Raw genomic sequence first — 22,132 nt, 5'->3', positions numbered from 1 at the left:
ACGGACATGCCGGCGTGCATGATCGCCGTTTGGCGGCACAACCTCATGCTGGAGATGATGGTCTTGATGACGGCGTTGACCAGGTGGGGTACGCGCCACGACCACGACACTATGAGCCTCGTCCTGAAACTTCCGTTCGTGGCGGAGTGCATGACCGAGTTGGTCAAGCTGTGCGTGTGCCTGTGGATGATGGAATTGGGCGCATAAAAATTTCAATCCCTTCGTTCTCCGGCAAGTGCGAACCAGAAGGCTATTTGGAGTGGGAGATGCATGTTGATCAAATTTTTGATGCCCATCATTATAGCGAGGAGAAGAAAGTTCAACTTGCTGGAATTGAATTCACCGGATACGCGCTAATTTGGTGGAATCAAATTTGTCGTTCAAGACATCGGCCGACGACTTGGCGAGGTATGAAAGAATTCATGAGGCGTCGTTTTGTTCCTGAGCACTATAAAAGAGACATGTACAACAAGTTGCAGCGGCTCTCTCAAGGTAATATGAGTGTTGATGAATATTACAAGGAGATGGAATTGCTTATGATACGTACAGGGACAACGGAGGATCCGGAGGTGACTATGGCTCGTTTCTTTAACGGGCTAAATATCGAGGTGCAGGATCGTGTTGAGATGGTGGTCTACTACAACATACAAGATCTTGTGCACCAAGCTGTGCGTGCGGAACAACAGATTAAGCGACGCCAAGTCAACATTGTTCCCAGTACCACTTTGAACACATGGCGACGCTCGCAGTATAAGAGTGAGGATGTCGGTCCTAGCTTCAGGGCAACATCATCAAATCGCTCTCATGGTTCCGTGCAAAAGGATGCTTCAAAATCAGGACTGTCGATGGTTGATTCTAGTGCACAGTCGACCGGACGCACTAGTGACATAGAGTGTTTCAAGTGTGGAGGAAGGGGACATATGAAGCGTGAATGTCCTAATGAGAAAAGAGTGTTGCTCACGAGAGATGGCTATGCATCCGCTAGTGATGAAGAGGCAGTTTCTGACACTTCTGGTGAAAAATCTGAAGATGTTGAAAATGTGGTTGCGAGTTTCGAAGCTGCTGAATCATATCCGTCTTTGATGGTGCAACGGGTGCAAGAAGATCGCATTGAGGATAAGGGGCAGCGATGGAATATTTTTCAAACTCAATGCAAAATCAACAACACTAATTGTAAGTTGATCATAGATGGAGGAAGCTACACCAACGCGGTTAGCAAGGACTTGGTGGATGCTTTAGCTTTGCCTACCTGGAAGCACCCACAACCCCACTGCGTCGAATGGTTATATCAGTCGGGGAAACTGAAAGTTACTCACAAGGTGCGTCTCAATTTTTTGATTGGTGACTATACTGATACAGTGATTTGTGATGTATTGCCGATGGATGCATGTCACTTATTGTTGGGGAGACCGTGGCAATATGACCGTCATGCCACACATGAGGGACGGTCCAATACATACTCTTTTTGGAAAGCCGGAAGACGACATGTTCTGCGCTCTATGTTTATGGGAGAAATCATGGTGGACACAACTGCTTCACTGAAGAAGTCAATGAAATCTACCGCAAAACCGAGGACGGTTTTGTTTCAAGGAGGAGGGGATGATGTGACCAGAGGTGCAAAAAGAGATCAAGTTATCAAATCAAATAGTTTGACCATTGGCCAAATTACAATGAAAGTACCATCATCAGAACCACCAGCTGAAGAAGTCACGCCAAATTTTCGTACTCCAAGTTGGACATTGGTCGGTGCTATTCCAATTCAAGTAGCCTAATTTTTTTTTAGTTTTTTTAGTAAGTTTCATCCGAATAGAAATCTTGTTTTGGTTGGTTAGATCCTGCGTGATCTATTTTGGTTAGGCGTGATCCTGCATGATTAACAACGTTGCCGGATTATTTTATTAGGAAAGTCCTAGTTATATGGTTGAGAGAGAGAGTCCTAGTTTTCCTTCTCTTTGTTTTGCACGTGAGTGTTTTGCACGTTAGGATAGAGTCCAGGTCGGTTTGTGAGCTCAGGGTCGCCTATAAATATGGCTGGCTTCGGCCATGTAACGCAGATTGGTTTTTCTTTAATCGTGAGTCAATAAAGTTACAGAAAAACGTCCCATGTCGAGGGACACCAAATATCGTCTTCGTTGCTGATCCGTGAGGATTTTGTTGCTGCTGTGCGTGGAGTCGATTCAATCTACTTGACGCAAGTTTTCATTCTTACGGTCTTGCATCTTTGCTCGACCGGAATTTCTTGTTGCTGCTAGTATCGTGAAAGATCGGGACGTCGAACGACTCGCCATCTAGTCGAGTCTATATCACCATTCCTCGCCTACCTTACTAGGCAGGAACTCCCCGAGGACCAAAATGAGGCACGCTGCATAGTGCGGCGATCCAAAGCCTACAAAGTCCACGAGGGAGAGCTTTAAAAGAAAAGCACTACCGGAGTCCTTCAAAGGTGCATCTCCGAAGAGGAAGGGCGGAACCTCCTGGCTGAAATTCATGCCGGACTCGGCGGTCATCACACTGCAGCCCGGTCCCTTGTAAGCAAGGCCTTCCGTACAGGCTTTTATTGGCCGACGGCCCGGGCAGACGCCCAGGACTTAGTCCAGCGATGCGTCGGTTGCCAGCTCTTTGCAAACCAAAGCCATATGCCACCCACCGCCCTCCAAACTATCCCCATCACTTGGCCCTTCGCGGTCTGGGGGCTTGACATGGTTGGACCCCTTAAAGGCGGAACCCACAAGCAAAAATACTTACTGGTCATGGTGGATAAGTTCATCAAATGGATAGAAGCCAAGCCTGTTAAGACGGCCGAATCCATACCGGTGATAGACTTTATATCCGGGGTTGTACACCGTTACGGCGTCCCCCACAGCATCATCACTGATAACGGCACGAACTTTACGGCCGACGAGGTAAAACTCTGGTGCAAAAACATGGGCATCAAGCTCGATTATGCTTCCGTCTATCACCCACAAACTAACGGCCAGGTCGAACGTGCAAATGGTCTTATCATGAGCGGCATCAAACCCAGATTAGTGCGGTCCCTCAAGGAATCTAACACGCACTGGGTAGAGGAGCTCGACTCCGTACTCTGGGGGCTGCGGACCACGCCTAATCGCACCACCGGATACACACCATTCTTTATGGTGTACGACGCAGAGGCAGTTTTGCCTTGCAACATAGTTCATGACTCACCTCGAGTGCGCATGTACGAAGAAAGAGAAGCCGAGCTCGATCGACAGGACAGTTTGGACACATTGGAGGAGGAGCGTGACGTGGCAAAAGCCCGTTCCGCATTCTATCAACAACAGACTCGAAGATACCAAAGCAGAGAAGTACGGGCCAGAAATTACAACGTTGGAGAATTAGTTCTACGCCTGCGGGACAAGAAAAAGGACAAACTCAAGCCCAAGTGGGAAGGTCCCTTCATAATTGACCAAGTCCTGACTGGTGGAGCGTACCGCCTGCGAGATGCATCGGATAACCGTCTCGAGCCGAACCCATGGAATGCAGCCTGTCTCCGAAGATTCTATGCCTAGCGCTGGACTCTGTGTTCGTCTCCTTCCTCTGTCCATTTTTTATATACTGTCTGCCTTACATTTCTCTCCTTCTCCCCTTCCTTTCTCTTATAGCCTTTAAAGGCTCATCAAATGACGTGCTATTCGCACTCATTAAACCTGGGGGCTTCTTTTACCAGAAGCTTATTTATACGGGCTTCATGCCCAACACATGTGTGACACTTCCGCATGTACCTTTTATTTCACCATTATATGCATCGATATGACTTAAGTTTTGGCCAAGCTGGGTTGCCTGGCTCTTGTGCTTACCCCTACGTTCCCGATTATTCGTCTAGGCGGTAAAGGGAGCACCTCTACGATTGTTACTGCCGGATCAGCCGGATGTGTACCTCAGACTGGGTGAAGCCGAAAGCTAGCGTTCTTAAGGGAATATTCGGTCGGTGACCTAAAAGATGATCTTTTTACTTATCTATTTATGCACCCCAGATGCTTTTTCCTACATCTTTTTCGCAGAATGGGCATGCACTTTAGGGCATGCCTCCCAGGGAAAGGAACCCCTAACGGAACTATTCTCCCTGGAAGATGTTTCTTACTAACCATGTAATATAACATAACTAGTCGGGCACTTGTCTGTTCACGCACTAATGACCCCTACGCCTGGTCTCCATGCAGTCCCCGGTTCTTATATAACCGCATGGGAATTCGGACACACTCCGGACCGTTAGGTCCCGAGGCTGAAGCGAAAAGGTCGGCCATGACAAACGATCTACAATCCGGCTAGAAGGCATTATAAATGTCAATCAAATTACATAGTCATTCTGACTGATTGTATTCCTCTTCAATACCATCTAACAGGCTGTCTAATTTACAGTGCTGCTGGGAATACTTTGCGGCCAATTCTACTTGGCCGTATACTAAGCTTACAGGGATCTCCTTCCCATCGGGCCCCACAGGACCGACCTCGGCCATGTGGTTGGGGTCAGCCTTTGTGTACCGCATCTTCACCATGGCCCAGGCCTCCCTAGTGCCTTGACGGCAGGCCGATATCTTCCACAATCGGAAGCGCCGCCGTGCTCCCTTTAGCTTCTCCGCAAGCTCTCCAAGACCTTCGGGCACGGAGATGGATGGCCACAGGGCCTGGGCGATGCCTCGCATCGCCTTCCGAACTCGCTCGAGCAGCTGCGAGAGCTCGGGAAGAAGGTCACCCATAGAACCGGGCATCTCCTCTGCAGGACGACCTGTTAGCACACCTACAGACATTACTCTATTAGTCGACTTCCCCGCCGAACTTTTTTTTCTCCAAAGGTTCGTTCAAGCACTTACTAAATATGCCGCGCCGAAGCCGCTGATTCTCCCTAACGGAGTCTGACAGCTGGGCACGAACATCTTTCAGCTCGACACCCAGCTTGGTGTTGGCATCTTGGAGATCGTTCTTCTCCCGCCTCACCTTTGTCAGCACCTTCTCACCAGCCTTCAGCTGGCGTAGGAGGTGTTGCCTTTCCGGATTCAATCCGGCGCCATCTGCAATTTCATTTGTCAGATTCGCACCCATGCCGTGCTTCGCAAAATACTTATCTTTCGAAGTGTATATTACTAGAGGGGGTCTCCTTGGGCTCCCCTCCCGTGGCTAGTGAGGCCTTAAGTTGGGCTTTGCACTCTTCCAGCTCCTGGGACAGTAGGGAATTCTTTTCTGTAAGAACCTGCATAACATATGATCCTTAAATCAGTTATTCTAACTGTTTCAAGTCTCGGGGGCTACTGGTATATATATATATAATTACCAAAATTTTCTTACCCGTATGTCTTTTACATATTGCTCCGTGGCTCTGGCTAGACCATTTTGAGTGGCACGGAGGTACGCATCTCCCGAATTGAAGGCATCTAATGCCTCCCGGGAGAAACAAGCGTCGCGAAGAATTGTCCGAAGACGCCTGTGGTTCATGGCACTCTCCACCTCAGAGTTGGTGGCAGACAACCTGTCCACGTCCTCCGTCGGAGGAGCGTCCGGTGCGCGCCTTGTGTTCGCCTCCGCCTACGGACCAGGCTTTGGAGCCTGGCTGGTGGAGGTGCGATTGGCAGCCTCTCCGGATATAGTCCGGCGAGGTCTCTTTGTCCTGAAGAGAGCACAAATGTTAACATGCCTTGAAGGTATAACACCTGGGATAAGGGGGCGCGCCATACCTTTGCGCTGACATCTCGATCCGGACTGCACCTCTTTTCTGCCCACGGGGCCCTGCGGCCCCTCGTTGGCTTGTCGCCGCAGGTTCGACCTCCCGTCTCAAAAACCTCCCCTGCAAAGCTCGGTTGTAATCAGGAAACTGAAAACACGAGAGGGCGGACCCCTATTCGGGGTACTGGGACTTCGATCTCAGTTACCTGGGAGGCCGGGATTATCCCTGGGTAATCGGCCGTAATGGCCACCAAGGCGTTGTCCTTGCTCAATTGATGAAACACCCCATCAATCAGCTCCACAGATAAGTCCGGATCCTCTTGAGAGGCCGGGTCGAGGGACCGTCCTGGGTCCTCGGGTTGTGGAGGAGGGCTGTTTATTTCTTTAACAGTCTGGCGCAGTTCCTGCGTTAAAGTCGTTAGACTGAATATTTAACAATGGGAATATAAAACGGATGGGCAAGTAAACCACTTACCCAGCTTGGGGGATTGTACATAGAAAATCCACCCCGCGGGTTGACGCGGAGAAATTCCTCCTCTTCTCCCTTGTACAAAGTGGACAAGGTCTTTGTTAGGGCCGCAGCCGAATCCGGTCCCTTACGGGCCGTAGCGGGTGGCGTCGTCCTCCCCATTGAAATCCCACATGGGGTGGCCTTTGTACTGTAGCGGCTGCACCCCTCGCATGATGCATGCGGCCATGACCCCGATCATGGTCAGTCCAGAATGAGCTAACAATCTTATCCGGCTCATCAGGTAACGGACGTCCTTGTCACTTTCCCTCTGAGGGCTCCGTGGACGCCAACTTAGGCGCTTCTTTAGTGGAGCACTGTCAAACTCGGGGAGGCCGATCCGGACAGGATCCGGAAGCGGGACGTCCTCTATGTAAAACCATTCCGAAGGCCAGTCCTCAGACGCCTTCTTTGGGGTTCCGGATAGATATCCGGTCCCGGCGATGTGCCACACTTCAGCTCCGCCCACTTGATATATCGACCCCTTTTGAGAGCGGGGCACAAGGCAAAATAGCTCTTTCCACAGCCCGAAATGAGCCTCAACACCCAAGAACAGCTCGCAGAGGGCTACTAAGCCCGAGATATGCAATACGGAGGCAGGCGTAAGATTGTGTAGCTGGAGGCCATAGAACTCCAGGAGCCCCCAGAGAAACGGATGGATTGGAAATCCGAGCCCTCTTATTAAATAAGGGACGAGGCATACCCGCTCTCCTTTGGAGGGATTAGGGGCACTCTCCGCTTGCTCTCCGCCATTATAGATGGCAAGACCGGCTCGAACCGGGACCATATAGGCCGGGGGGAGAAATCCCTTGGTCTGGAGCATCACTAGCTCGCTATGCGGGATGGAGCATCTCTCCCAATATCCAGGATGAGGGCTGGAGGGGCGAAAGGAGGAGTTGGGACGGCTGGCCATGGTGGTATGGACCTTGGTCGGATGCGCTCTAATGAACACTCGCGAAGGGGAGAAGGTATGGTTTGGATCTAAATCCTCATCCCCTTAAATGGGCGGCTCATTTACGCGGCTAGGGGTGTGGATGTAAAAACACTCAGACTTTTCATATTCGTTTGACACGTGGGAGACGACCATTATTGGGCGTGGAAGCCGAGGAGCGCAACATTTACAAGAAACCGGACTTTATTCGACATGTACACGGAATTTGAAGGAGAACCCGCCTTGCAATGCCGAAGACAATCTGCGCGCCGGACTCATCATCATTGAAGCCTGGTTCGGGGGCTACTGAGGGAGTCCTGGATTAGGGGGTGTCCAGATGGCCGGATTATACCTTCAGCCGGACTCCTGGATTATGAAGATACAAGATTGAATACTTCGTCCCGTGTCCGGAAGGGACTTTCCTTGGCGTGGAAGGCAAGCTTGGCGATACGGATATGCAGATCTCCTACCATTGTAACCGACTTTGTGTAACCCTAACCCTCTCCGGTGTCTATATAAACCGGAGGGTTTTAGTCCGTAGGACAACATACAGAACAACAATCATACCATAGGCTAGCTTCTAGGGTTTAGCCTCTCTGATCTCGTGGTAGATCTACTCTTGTACTACCCATATCATCAATATTAATCAAGAAGGACGTAGGGTTTTACCTCCATCAAGAGGGCCCGAACCTGGGTAAAACTTCGTGTCCCTTGCCTCCTATTACCATCCGGCCTAGACGCACAGTTCAGGACCCCCTACCCGAGATCCGTCAGTTTTGACACCGACAGGGCCCCTCTCCCCCTCTCCTCCGGTGGCGTCGGAACGCCGCCCTGGCCATCATCATCATCACCGCGATCTTCACCAACACCTCCGCCATGTTCACCAACATCTCCATCACCTTCCCCCCTCTATCTACAACGGTCCACTCTCCCGCAACCCGCTGTACCCTCTACTTGAACATGGTGCTTTATGCTTCATATTATTATCCAATGATGTGTTGCCATCCTATGATGTCTGAGTAGATTTTCGTTGTCCTATCGGTGGTTGATGAATTGCTATGATTGATTTAATTTGCTTATGGTTATGCTGCTGTCCTTTGGTGCCCATCATATGAGCGCGTGCGTGGATCACACCATAGGGTTAGTTGTATGTTGATAGGACTATGTATTGGAGGGCAAGAGTGACAGAAGCTTCAACCTAGCATAGAAATTGATGCATACAGGATTGAAGGGGGACCAATATATCTTAATGCTATGGTTGGGTTTTACCTTAATGAACATTAGTAGTTGCGGATGCTTGCTAATAGTTCCAATCATAAGTGCATAGAATTCCAAGTAAGGGATAACATGCTAGCAGTGGCCTCTCCCACATAATACTTGCTATCGGTCTAGTAAAGTAGTCAATTGCTTAAGGGACAATTTCGCAACTCCTACCACCACTTTTCCACACTCGCTATATTTACTTTAGTTTCTTCTTTACCTTAACAGCCCCTAGTTTTATTTTCGTGCTCTTTATTATCTTACAAACCTATCCAACAACACCTACAAAGTACTTCTAGTTTCATACTTGTTCTAGGTAAAGCAAACATCAAGCGTGCGTAGAGTTGTATCGGTGGTCGATAGAACTTGAGGGAATATTTGTTCTACCTTTAGCTCCTCGTTGGGTTCGACACTCTTACTTATCGAAAACTGTTGCGATCCCCTATACTTGTGGGTTATCATGCAACATGATGACAGGCGCCCTCACAGTATGGGGCGAGGGATTCTAGTCGACCCCAGAGAACCAGGCTTTGATGCGAGATCTATTCTCGTTCAGGGCTTGGTCGACAGAAACAGAGCTCACCGAGAAGGTCATGACAGAGATCTACCAACCAGAAGCAGGGTGCATGTCTCAGGTCCGGAGTGCTTCAGCAGAGCCATCAGGGCTGCAGTGATTCCCCCCAACTTCAGGTTGGCGACTGGAGTCAGTAAGTTCACTGGTGAATCCAGGCTGGACACTTGGCTTGAAGACTACCGAGTGGCTGTCCAGATTGGCGGCGACAATGATGAAGTGGCCATGAAACACCTTCCTCTGATGTTGGAGGGCTCGGCTAGAGCATGGCTGAATCAGTTAGCACCTAGCAGTATTTATACTTGGGAAGATGTTGCCCGAGTATTTGTTAGAACATTCGAAGGTACTTGCAAAAGGCCGGCAGGGTTGACCGAATTACAGTGTTGCGTTCAGAAACCGAATGAGACTTTGAGGGATTACATCCAGAGATGGATCACATTGCACCACACGGTGGAGAATGTGTCTGATCATCAAGCAATTTGTGCCTTTAAAGAAGGTGTCAAGTATCGGGAGTTGAATCTGAAATTCGGTCGGACAGGAGATATGACTCTGACTCGGATGATGGAGATTGCCACCAAGTATGCCAACGGTGAAGAAGAAGACCAACTCCGGAGTGGCAAACACAAAGCAGTCGCCCATGAAACCGGTGGAGGAAACTCCAGTCAGAAACAGAAGCGCAAAGCCGAGCCAGCTGCTCCTGGTGAAGCCTTAGCCGTGACTCAAGGAAAGTTCAAGGGGAAGCCCAAAGGACCGTGGAACCCTGAGAAAGTAAAAGATCAAGATGGAAATGATGTGCTGGATTTGCCATGCCACATCCACACCAAAAAAGATGAAGAGGGTAATTTCATTTACCCGAAGCATAACACTCAGCAGTGTCGACTCCTAATCCAACAATTCCGAGAGAAACAACCCAGGGAAAAGGAGAAAGAAGCTGACAAGGTTGAGGATGAATAAGAGGATGATGACGGTTATCCCCACGTGAATTCCACTCTGATGATTTTCGCTGACATTGAGAGTAAAAGTTGATTGAAAGTCATCAACAGAGAAATGAACATGGTCGCTCCGGAGACACCCAGTTATTTGAAGTGGTCCCAGACTGCCATTACATTCGACCAGTCCGATCACCCAGCGCACATAGCCACCCCTGGGAGGCAAGCGTTGGTGGTCAACCCAGTAGTCGAAGGCACCCAACTGACTAAGGTTGACATTTGAAGTTGTGGATTTCCAGAGTGCCTATCATGCTATTCTGGGCAGGCCAGCTTATGCACATTTTATGGCTCGACCATGTTACGTGCACCTCAAATTGAAGATGCCTGGTCCCAAAGGGGTGATCACTATCACCGGTAGTCGGAAGAAGGCGGAAGAGTGCTTCCAGAAGGGCTCAAAGATCGTCGATGCACAGATGGCCATAGTAGAATTGCAAGAATATCAAAAAAGTGCAGATCCGAGTGATTTGTTGCGAGCCAAGAAGCCCGCCACGGATTCAGCATTCCAGTCGTCTGGCGAAACAAAGCCGATTCACATCCACCCGACGGATCCCAATGTTGCTCCTACTCACATTTCAACAACACTTGACTCCAAATAGGAAGAAGCGCTCACCCAGTTCCTCCGTGAGAACTGGGACATCTTTGCATGGAAACCTTCGGACATGCCAGGTTTTCCCTGCGGACTGGCTGAGCATCGTTTGCGAGTCGACCCAAAAGTGAAACCAGTCAAAGAACATCTTCGACGGTCCGCCGTACAGAAGAGGAAGTCAATCGGTGAAGAGGTGGCTCGGCTTTTGGCAGCTGAGTTTATCCGTGAGATTTACCACTCCGAGTGGTTAGCCAATGTTGTCATGGTCCCAAAGAAGGACGACTCACTTCGCGTGTGCATCGACTTCAAACATATCAATCGGGCCTGCCCGAAAGATCACTTTCCTCTCCCTCGCGTCGACCAGATAGTCGACTCGACTACGGGGTGCGAGCGTTTGTCCTTTTTGGACGCCTACTCTGGGTACCACCAGATCCGTCTGTATGGACCCAACGAGATAAAAACAGATTTCATCACCCCATTTGGGTGCTTCTGTTATGTCACTATGCCATTCGGCTTGAAGAACGCTGGAGCCACATTCATGCGGATGATCCAGAAGTGCCTACTCAGCCAGATCAGTCGAAATGTGGAAGCATACATGGATGACATTGTGGTCAAGTCATGTAAAGGTTCAGACCTACTGGCTGACCTTGCTGAAACCTTTGCCAACCTCAGAAGGTATGACATCAAGCTTAATCAATCAAAGTGCACGTTTGGAGTTCCAGGCGGAAAATTACTCGGTTTTCTCGTTTCCGAACGAGGGATCGATGCTAACCCAGAGAAAGTGGGTGCTATACTCCGGATGAAACGCCCTGTGCGTGTGCATGATGTCCAGAAGCTTACTAGTTGTTTGGCCGCCCTAAGTCGATTCATTTCTCGCCTCGGTGAAAAGGCACTGCCTCTTTACCGACTGATGAAGAAATCAGATAAGTTCGAGTGGACTCTTGAAGCTGATGCAGCATTTGCAGAGCTAAACGCCCTGCTCTCCACCCAGCGGGTGCTTGCTGCCCCAATCAGCAAAGAGCCTTTACTGCTTTATATAGCAGCCACTGGACAAGTCGTCAGTATAGTACTTATGGTCAAGCGGGAAGAAGAGGGAAAAGCTTATAAAGTTCAGCGCCCGGTTTATTATATTTCTGAAGTCCTGACCCCATCAAAGCAGAGATATCCACACTATCAGAATCTTGTTTATGGGATTTACATGACCACGAAGAAGGTTGCACACTATTTCTCTGATCACTCGGTTACAATCGTCAGCGACGCTCCATTGTCGGAGATTCTGCATAACAGAGACACAACGGGTCGAGTGGCAAAATGGGCGATTGAACTCCTTCCCTTAGATATCAAGTTTGAGGCAAAGAAAGCTATCAAGTCCCAAGCAGTGGCAGATTTCCTCGCCGAGTGGATCGAACAAAAACTGCCGACTCAAGTTCACTCGAAGCATTGGACCATGTTCTTTGATGGGTCCAAAATGCTGAATGGTTCTGGTGCTGGGGTGGTACTGGTATCCCCCTGAGGAGACAAGCTCAGATACGTCCTCCAGATTCACTTCGATTCCTCCAATAACAAAGCAGAATACGAAGCACTCCTTTATGGGTTACGTATGGCCATTTCACTCGGTGTCCGTCGCCTCATGGTTTACGGCGACTCAGATTTGGTGGTCAATCAAGTGATGAAAGAATGGGACGTTAGAAGCCCAGCTATGACTGGTTACTGCAACGCGGTGAGGAAGTTGGAAAAGAAGTTTGAGGGGTTAGAGCTCCATCACATACCCCGTCTGAAAAATCAAGTAGCCGATGACTTGGCAAAGATAGGTTCTAAGAGAGAAGCCATTCCCAGCAATGTGTTTTTGGAACATATTCACACACCGACAATTCAGGAAGATCCTTTTACTGAAGAGCCCCTGCAGCCCAAGAGCGCCACAGATTCGACTGAAGTCGAGGTCCCAGTCGTGGTCGACCTAATCATGGAGGTTCTGATCATTACTCCCGACTGGACAATGCCGTACATTGCGTACATCCTTAGGAAGGAACTCCCAGAGGAAGAAGAAGAGGCTCGACAGATCGTCCGTTGATCCAAGGCCTTTACTGTGATAAGAGGACAACTGTTCAGGGAAAGCGTGATTGGAGTCGGTCAGAGATGCATAACGCCAGAAGAAGGTCGAATGATCCTCAACGACATCCACTCGGGGACCTGTGGTCACCATGCGTCCTCTCGGGCCATTGTGGCTAAAGCATACCGATCCGGATTCTATTGGTCACGAGCAAATGAAATGGCGAAAGATATAGTCGACATATGTGAAGGCTGCCAGTTTTACTCTGACATGTCTCACAAGCCAGCGTCATCCCTGAAGACCATTCCCCTCGTTTGGCCCTTTGCTGTTTGGGGATTGGATATGGTTGGACCACTGAGAACTGGCAGGAGCGGCTTCACTCATGTGCTCGTAGCAGTCGACAAATCTACCAAATGGATCGAAGCTAAACCTATCAAGAATCTTGAAGCTAGCACCGCTGTCAGTTTTATCAGAGAATTGACATTCAGATATGGAGTTCCACATAGCATCATCACTGACAATGGGTCGAACTTCGATTCTGATGAGTTTAGAGCTTTCTGCGCTTCTCAAGGCACACGAGTCGACTATGCTTCAGTTGCTCACCCGCATCAAACGGACAAGTAGAAAGAGCGAATGGCCTAATTCTCAAAGGACTGAAACCCCGACTGACGCGTGATCTCAAACACGCAGTAGGCGCTTGGGTCAATGAACTTTCGTCAGTTCTTTGGGGTTTGAGGACAACTCCCAATTGGTCGACAGGATGAACTCCTTTCTTTTTGGTCTATGGAGCCGAAGCTGTCCTGCCAAGTGACCTGCTCCACAATGCACCCCGAGTCGAGCTCTTCTCCGAAGAGGAAGCGGAGCAGGCCCGACAAGATTCAATCGATCTCTTAGAGGAGGAAAGTGAAGGAAACATGCCCTAGAGGCAATAATAAAGTTATTATTTATTTCCTTATATCATGATAAATGTTTATTATTCATGCTAGAATTGTATTAACCGGAAACATAATACATGTGTGAATACATAGACAAACAGAGTGTCACTAGTATGCCTCTACTTGACTAGCTCGTTAATCAAAGATGGTTATGTTTCCTAACCATAGACATGAGTTGTCATTTGATTAACGGGATCACATCATTAGGAGAATGATGTGATTGACATGACCCATTCCGTTAGCTTAGCACTTGATCGTTTAGTTTGTTGCTATTGCTTTCTTCATAACTTATACATGTTCCTATGACTATGAGATTATGCAACTCCCGTTTACCGGAGGAACACTTTGTGTGCTACCAAACGTCACAACGTAACTGGGTGATTATAAAGGTGCTCTACAGGTGTCTCCGAAGGTACATGTTGGGTTGGCGTAATTCGAGATTAGGATTTGTCACTCCGATTGTCGGAGAGGTATCTCTGGGCCCTCTCGGTAATGCACATCACATAAGCCTTGCAAGCATTGCAACTAATGAGTTAGTTGTGAGATGATGTATTATGGAACGAGTAAAGAGACTTGCCAATAACGAGATTGAACTAGGTATTGGAATACCGACGATCGAATCTCGGGCAAGTAACATACCGATGACAAAGGGAACAACGTATGTTGTTATGCGGTTTGACCGATAAAGATCTTCGTAGAATATGTAGGAACCAATATGAGCATCCATGTTCCGCTATTGGTTATTGACCGGAGACATGTCTCGGTCATGTCTACATAGTTCTCGAACCCGTAGGGTCCGCACGCTTAAAGTTCGGTGACGATCGTAATTAAGGTTTTTGTGTTTTGATGTACCGAAGGTTGTTCGGAGTCCCGGATGTGATCACGGACATGACGAGGAGTCTCGAAATGGTTGAGACATAAAGATTGATATATTGTAAGCCTATATTTGGATATCGGAATCGTTCCGGGTGAAATCGGGATTTTACCGGAGTACCGGGGGGTTACCGGAACCCCCTCAGAGGTTAATGGGCCTACATGGGCCCTAAGGGAGAAGAGGAGGGCCGGCCAGGGCAGGCCGCGCGCCCCTTCCCCCCTAGTCCGAATAGGACAATGAAGGGGAGGGGGGGGGCGGCGCCCCCCTTTCCTCTTTCCCCTTCCCCTTTCCTTCTCCAACAAGGCAAGAGGGGGGAGTCCTACTCCCGGTGGGAGTAGGACTCCTCCAGGCGCACCCCTAGGGCCAGCCGCACCTCCCCCCTCCCTCCTTTATATACGGGGGCAAGGGGGCACCCGATGACACACAAGTTGATCTTCGTGATCGCTTCTTAGCCGTGTGCGGTGCCCCCTTCCACCATATTCCACCTCGGTCATATCGTAGCGGTGCTTAGGCGAAGCCCTGCGTCGGTAGAACATCATCACCATCATCACACCGTCATGCTGACGAAACTCTCCCTCAACACTCGGCTGGATCGGAGCTCGAGGGACGTCACCGAGTTGAATGTGTGCAGAACTCGGAGGTGCCATACGTTCGGTACTTGGATCGATCGGATCGGGAAGACGTACGACTACTTCCTCTATGTTGTGTCAATGCTTCCGTTGCTGATCTACGAGGGTACGTAGACAACACTCTCCCCTCTCGTTGCTATGCATCACCATGATCATGCGTGTGCGTAGGAAATTTTTTGAAATTACTACGTTCCCCAACAATGGCATCAGAGCCAGGTTTTATGCGTTGATGTTATATGCACGAGTAGAACACAAGTGAGTTGTGGGCGATATAAGTCATACTGCTTACCAGCATGTCATACTTTGGTTCGGCGGTATTGTTGCATGAAGCGGCCCGGACCGACATTACGCGTACGCTTACGCGAGACTGGTTCTACCGATGTGCATTGCACACAGGTGGCTGGCGGGTGATAGTTTCTCCAACTTTAGTTGAATCGAGTGTGGCTACGCCCGGTCCTTGCGAAGGTTAAAACAGCACCAACTTGACAAACTATCATTGTGGTTTTGATGCGTAGGTAAGAACAGTTCTTGCTAAAGCCCGTAGCAGCCACGTAAAACTTGCAACAACAAAGTAGAGGACGTCTAAGTTGTTTTTCAGGGCATGTTGTGATGTGATATGGTCAAGACATGATGCTAAATTTTATTGTATGAGATGATCATGTTTTGTAACCAAGTTATCGGCAACTGGCAGGAGCCATATGGTTGTCGCTTTATTGTATGCAATGCAATAGCACTGTAATGCTTTACTTTATCACTAAGCGGTAGCGATAGTCGTGGAAGCATAAGATTGGCGAGACGACAACGACGATATGATGGTGATCAAGGTGTCGCGCTGGTGACGATGGTGATCATGACGGTGCTTCGGAGATGGAGATCACAAGCACAAGATGATGATGACCATATCATATCACTTATATTGATTGCATGTGATGTTTATCTTTTATGCATCTTATCTTGCTTTGATTGATGATAGCATTATAAGATGATCTCTCACTAAATTTCAAGATAAAAGTGTTCTCCCTAAGTATGCACCGTTGCCAAAGTTCATCGTGCCCAGACACCATGTGATGATCGGGTGTGATAAGCTCTACGTCCATCTACAACGGGTGCAAGCCAGTTTTGCACACGCAGAATACTCAGGTTAAACTTGATGAGCCTAGCATATGCAGATATGGCCTCGGAACACTGAGACCGAAAGGTCGAGCATGAATCATATAGTAGATATGATCAACATATTGATGTTCACCATTGAAAGCTACTCCATTTCATGTGATGATCGGTTATGGTTTAGTTGATTTGGATCACGTGATCACTTAGAAGATTAGAGGGATGTCTTTCTAAGTGGGAGTTCTTAAGTAATATGATTAATTGAACTTAAATATATCATGAACTTAGTACCTGATAGTATCTTGCTTGTCTATGTTTGATTGTAGATAGATGGCCCGTGCTGTTGTTCCGTTGAATTTTAATGCGTTCCTTGAGAAAGCAAAGTTGAAATATGATGGTAGCAATTACACGGACTGGGTCCGTAACTTGAGGATTATCCTCATTGCTGCACAGAAGAATTACGTCCTGGAAGCACCGCTAGGTGCCAGGCCTGCTGCTGGAGCAACACCAGATGTTATGAACGTCTAGCAGAGCAAAGCTGATGACTACTCGATAGTTCAGTGTGCCATGCTTTACGGCTTAGAATCGGGACTTCAACGACGTTTTGAACGTCATGGAGCATATGAGATGTTCCAGGAGTTGAAGTTAATATTTCAAGCAAATGCCCGGATTGAGAGATATGAAGTCTCCAATAAATTCTATAGCTGCAAGATGGAGGAGAATAGTTCTGTCAGTGAACATATACTCAAAATGTCTGGGTATCATAATCACTTGACTCAACTGGGAGTTAATCTTCCTGTTGATAGTGTCATTGACAGAGTTCTTCAATCACTGCCACCAAGCTACAAGAGCTTCGTGATGAACTATAACATGCAAGGGATAGATAAGACGATTCCCGAGCTCTTCGCAATGCTAAAGGCTACGGAGGTAGAAATCAAGAAGGAGCATCAAGTGTTGATGGTCAACAAGACCGCCAGTTTCAAGAAAAAAGGCAAATGGAAGAAGAAGGGGAACTTCAAGAAGAACAGTAAGCAAGTTGCTGCTCAGGAGAAGAAACCCAAATCTGGACCTAAGCTTGAAACTGAGTGCTTCTACTGCAAGCAGACTGGACACTGGAAGCGGAATTGCCCCAAGTATTTGGCGGATAAGAAGGATGGCAAGGTGAACAAAGGTATATGTGATATACATGTTATTGATGTGTACCTTACTAGAGCTCGCAGTAGCACATGGGTATTTGATACTGGTTCTGTTGCTAAAATTTGCAACTCGAAACAGGGACTACAGATTAAGCGAACACTGGCAATGGACGAGGTGACGATGCGCATGGGAAATGGTTCCAAAGTCGATGTGATCGCAGTCGGCATGCTACCTCTACATCTACCTTCGGGATTAGTTTTAGACCTAAATAATTGTTATTTGGTGCCAGCGTTGAGCATGAACATTATATCTGGATCTTGTTTGATGCGAGACAGTTATTCATTTAAATCAGAGAATAATGGTTGTTCTATTTATATGAGTAATATCTTTTATGGTCATGCACCCTTGAAGAGTGGTTTATTTTTGATGAATCTCGATAGTAGTGATACACATATTCATAATGTTGAAGCCAAAAGATGCAGAGTTGATAATGATAGTGCAACTTATTTGTGGCACTGCCGTTTAGGTCATATCAGTGTAAAGCGCATGAAGAAACTCCATACTGATGGACTTTTGGAATCACTTGATTATGAATCACTTGGTACTTGCGAACCGTGCCTCATTGGCAAGATGACTAAAACGCCGTTCTCCGGTACTATGGAGAGAGCAATGGATTTGTTGGAAATCATACATACAGATGTATGTGGTCCGATGAATATTGAGGCTCGTGGGGGATATCGTTATTTTCTCACCTTCACAGATGATTGAAGCAGATATGGGTATATCTACTTAATGAAACATAAGTCTGAAACATTTGAAAAGTTCAAAGAATTTCAGAGTGAAGTTGAAAATCATCGTAACAAGAAAATAAAGTTTCTACGATCTGATTGTGGAGGAGAATATTTGAGTTACGAGTTTGGTCTACATTTGAAACAATGCGGAATAGTTTCGCAACTCACGCCACCCGGAACACCACAGCGTAATGGTGTATCCGAACATCGTAATCGTACTTTACTAGATATGGTGCGATCTATGATGTCTCTTATAGATTTATCGCTATCTTTTTGGGGTTATGCTTTAGAGACGACTGCATTCACGTTAAATAGGGCACCATCGAAATCCGTTGAGACGATGCCTTATGAACTATGGTTTGGCAAGAAACCAAAGTTGTCATTTCTGAAAGTTTGGGGCTGCGATGCTTATGTGAAAAAGCTTCAACCTGATAAGCTCAAACCCAAATCGGAGAAATGTGTCTTCATAGGATACCCAAAGGAGACTATTGGGTACACCTTCTATCACAGATCCGAAGGCAAGACTTTCGTTGCTAAGAATGAATCCTTTCTAGAGAAGGAGTTTCTCTCGAAAGAAGTGAGTGGGAGGAAAGTAGAACTTGATGAGGTAACTGTACCTGCTCCCTTATTGGAAAGTAGTACATCACAGAAACCAGTTTCTGTGACACCTACACCAATTAGTGAGGAAGCTAATGATAATGATCATGAAACTTCAGATCAAGTTACTACCAAACCTCGTAGATCAACCAGAGTAAGATCCGCACCAGAGTGGTACGGTAATCCTGTTCTGGAAGTCATGCTACTAGATCATGATGAACCTACGAACTATGAAGAAGCGATGGTGAGTCCAGATTCCGCATAATGGCTAGAAGCCATGAAATCTGAGATGGGATCCATGTATGAGAACAAAGTGTGGACTTTGGTTGACTTGCCCGTTGATCGGCAAGCAATTGAGAATAAATGGATCTTCAAGAAGAAGACTAACGCTGACGGTAATGTTACCGTCTACAAAGCTCGACTTGTTGTGAAAGGTTTTCGACAAGTTCAAGGGATTGACTACGATGAGACCTTCTTACCCGTAGCGATGCTTAAGTCTGTCCGAATCATGTTAGCAATTGCCGCATTTTATGATTATGAAATTTGGCAGATGGATGTCAAAACTGCATTCCTGAATGGATTTCTGGAAGATATGATGCAACCGGAAGGTTTTGTCGATCCAAAGGGAGCTAACAAAGTGTGCAAGCTCCAGCGATCCATTTATGGACTGGTGCAAGCCTCTCGGAGTTGGAATAAACACTTTGATAGTGTGATCAAAGCATTTGGTTTTGTACAGACTTTTGGAGAAGCCTGTATTTACAAGAAAGTGAGTGGGAGCTCTGTAGCATTTCTAATATTATATGTGGATGGCATATTACTGATTGGAAATGATATAGAATTTCTGGATAGCATAAAGGGATACTTGAATAAGAGTTTTTCAATGAAAGACCTCGGTGAAGCTGCTTACATATTGGGCATTAAGATCTATAGAGATAGATCAAGATGCTTATTTGGACTTTCACAAAGCACATACCTTGACAAAGTTTTGAAGAAGTTCAAAATGGATCAAGCAAAGAAAGGGTTCTTGCCTGTGTTACAAGGTGTGAAGTTGAGTAAGACTCAATGTCCGACCACCGTAGAAGATAGAGAGAAAATGAAAGATGTTCCCTATGCTTCAGCCATAGGCTCTATCATGTATGCAATGCTGTGTACCAGACCTGATGTGTGCCTTGCTATAAGTCTAGCAGGGAGGTACCAAAGTAATCCAGGAGTGGATCACTGGACAGTGGTCAAGAACATCCTGAAATACCTGAAAAGGACTAAGGATATGTTTCTCGTATATGGAGGTGACAAAAAGCTCATCGTAAATGGTTACGTTGATGCAAGCTTTGACACTGATCCGGACGATTCTAAATCGCAAACCGGATACATGTTTATATTGAACGGTGGAGCTGTCAGTTGGTGCAGTTCTAAACAAAGCATCATGGTGGGATCTACATGTGAAGCGGAGTACATAGCTGATTCAGAAGCAGCAAATGAAGGAGTCTGGATGAAGGTGTTCATATCCGATCTAGGTGTCATACCTAGTGCATCGGGTCCAATGAAAATCTTTTGTGACAATACTGGTGCAATTGCCTTGGCGAAGGAATCCAGATTTCACAAGAGAACCAGGCACATCAAAAGACGCTTCAATTCCATTCGGGATTTAGTCGAAGTGGGAGACATAGAAATTTGCAAGATACATACAGATCTGAATGTTGCAGACCCGCTGACTAAGCCTCTTCCACGAGCGAAACATGATCAACACCAAGGCTCCATGGGTGTTAGAATCATTACTGTGTAATCTAGATTATTGACTCTAGTGCAAGTGGGAGACTGAATGAAATATGCCCTAGAGGCAATAATAAAGTTATTATTTATTTTCTTATATCATGATAAATGTTTATTATTCATGCTAGAATTGTATTAACCGGAAACATAATACATGTGTGAATACATAGACAAACATAGTGTCACTAGTATGCCTCTACTTGACTAGCTCGTTAATCAAAGATGGTTATGTGTCCTAACCATAGACATGAGTTGTCATTTGATTAACGGGATCACATCATTAGGAGAATGATGTGATTGACATGACCCATTCCGTTAGCTTAGCACTTGATCGTTTAGTTTGTTGCTATTGCTTTCTTCATAACTTATACATGTTCCTATGACTATGAGATTATGCAACTCCCGTTTACCGGAGGAACACTTTGTGTGCTACCAAACATCACAATGTAACTGGGTGATTATAAAGGTGCTCTAAAGGTGTCTCCGAAGGTACATGTTGGGTTGGCGTATTTCGAGATTAGGATTTGTCACTCCGATTGTCGGAGAGGTATCTCTGGGCCCTCTCGGTAATGCACATCACATAAGCCTTGCAAGCATTGCAAGTAATGAGTTAGTTTTGAGATGATGTATTACGGAACGATTAAAGAGACTTGCCAGTAACGAGATTGAACTAGGTATTGGAATACCGACGATCGAATCTCGAGCAAGTAACATACCGATGACAAAGGGAACAACGTATGTTGTTATGCGGTTTGACCGATAAAGATCTTCGTAGAATATGTATGAACCAATATGAGCATCCATGTTCCGCTATTGGTTATTGACCGGAGACATGTCTCGGTCATGTCTACATAGTTCTCGAACCCGTAGGGTCCGCACGCTTAAAGTTCGGTGACGATCGTAATTAAGGTTTTTGTGTTTTGATGTATCGAAGGTTGTTCGGAGTCCCGGATGTGATCACGGACATGGCGAGGAGTCTCAAAATGGTCGAGACATAAATATTGATATATTGGAAGCCTATATTTGGATATCGGAATCGTTCCGGGTGAAATCGGGATTTTACCGGAGTACGGGGGGGGGGGGGGGGTTACCGGAACCCCCCGGGGGTTAATGGGCCTACATGGGCCCTAAGGGAGAAGAGGAGGGCCGGCCAGGGCAGGCGCGCGCCCCCTCCCCCCTAGTCCGAATAGGACAAGGAAGGGGGGGGGCGGCGCCCCCCTTTCCTCTTTCCCCCTTCCCCTTTCCTTCTCCAACAAGGCAAGAGGGGGGAGTCCGAGTAGGACTCCTCCAGGCGCACCCCTAGGGCCGGCCGCACCTCCCCCTCCCTCCTTTATATACGGGGGCAAGGGGGCACCCCATGACACACAAGTTGATCTTCGTGATCGTTTCTTAGCCGTGTGTGATACGTCTCCAACGCATCTATAATTTTTGATTGCTCCATGCTATATTATCTACTGTTTTGGGCAATATTGGGCTTTATTTTCCACTTTTATATTACTTTTGGGACTAACCTATTAACCGGAGGCCCAGCCCAGATTTGCTGTTTTATGCCTATTTTAGTGTTTTGAAGAAAAGGAATATTAGACGGAGTCGAAACAGAACGAAATCAACTGGAGAAGTTATTTTTGGAAGGAAACACACCTGATGGACTTGGACCCCACGTCAGAAGATACGGGAGCTGCCCACGAGGGTGGGGGCGCGCCCACCCCCTAGGGCGC

General features: G+C 47.2%; 1 protein-coding gene across 1 annotated transcript; it reads left to right on the top strand.

Annotated features, from left to right (window-relative positions):
• Positions 1 to 626: 626 nt before the first annotated feature.
• Positions 627 to 1,772, top strand: LOC147972014 (uncharacterized). The gene has a single exon (XM_087524201.1). It carries the CDS (start codon positions 627 to 629, stop codon positions 1,770 to 1,772), a length of 1,146 nt encoding a protein of 381 aa, XP_087380327.1.
• Positions 1,773 to 22,132: the final 20,360 nt, after the last annotated feature.

Source organism: Triticum urartu, chromosome 5A, assembly GCF_056163025.1.
Source record: "Triticum urartu cultivar PI428250 chromosome 5A, HENAU_Tu73, whole genome shotgun sequence".
Lineage (NCBI taxonomy): Eukaryota > Viridiplantae > Streptophyta > Magnoliopsida > Poales > Poaceae > Triticum > Triticum urartu.
This window is presented reverse-complemented; position numbering and strand designations above follow the sequence as displayed.

Bases quoted from the DNA above. Each gene is read 5' to 3' on its own strand.
- LOC147972014 (XM_087524201.1), top strand. From the start codon at position 627: ATGGTGGTCTACTACAACATACAAGATCTTGTGCACCAAGCTGTGCGT.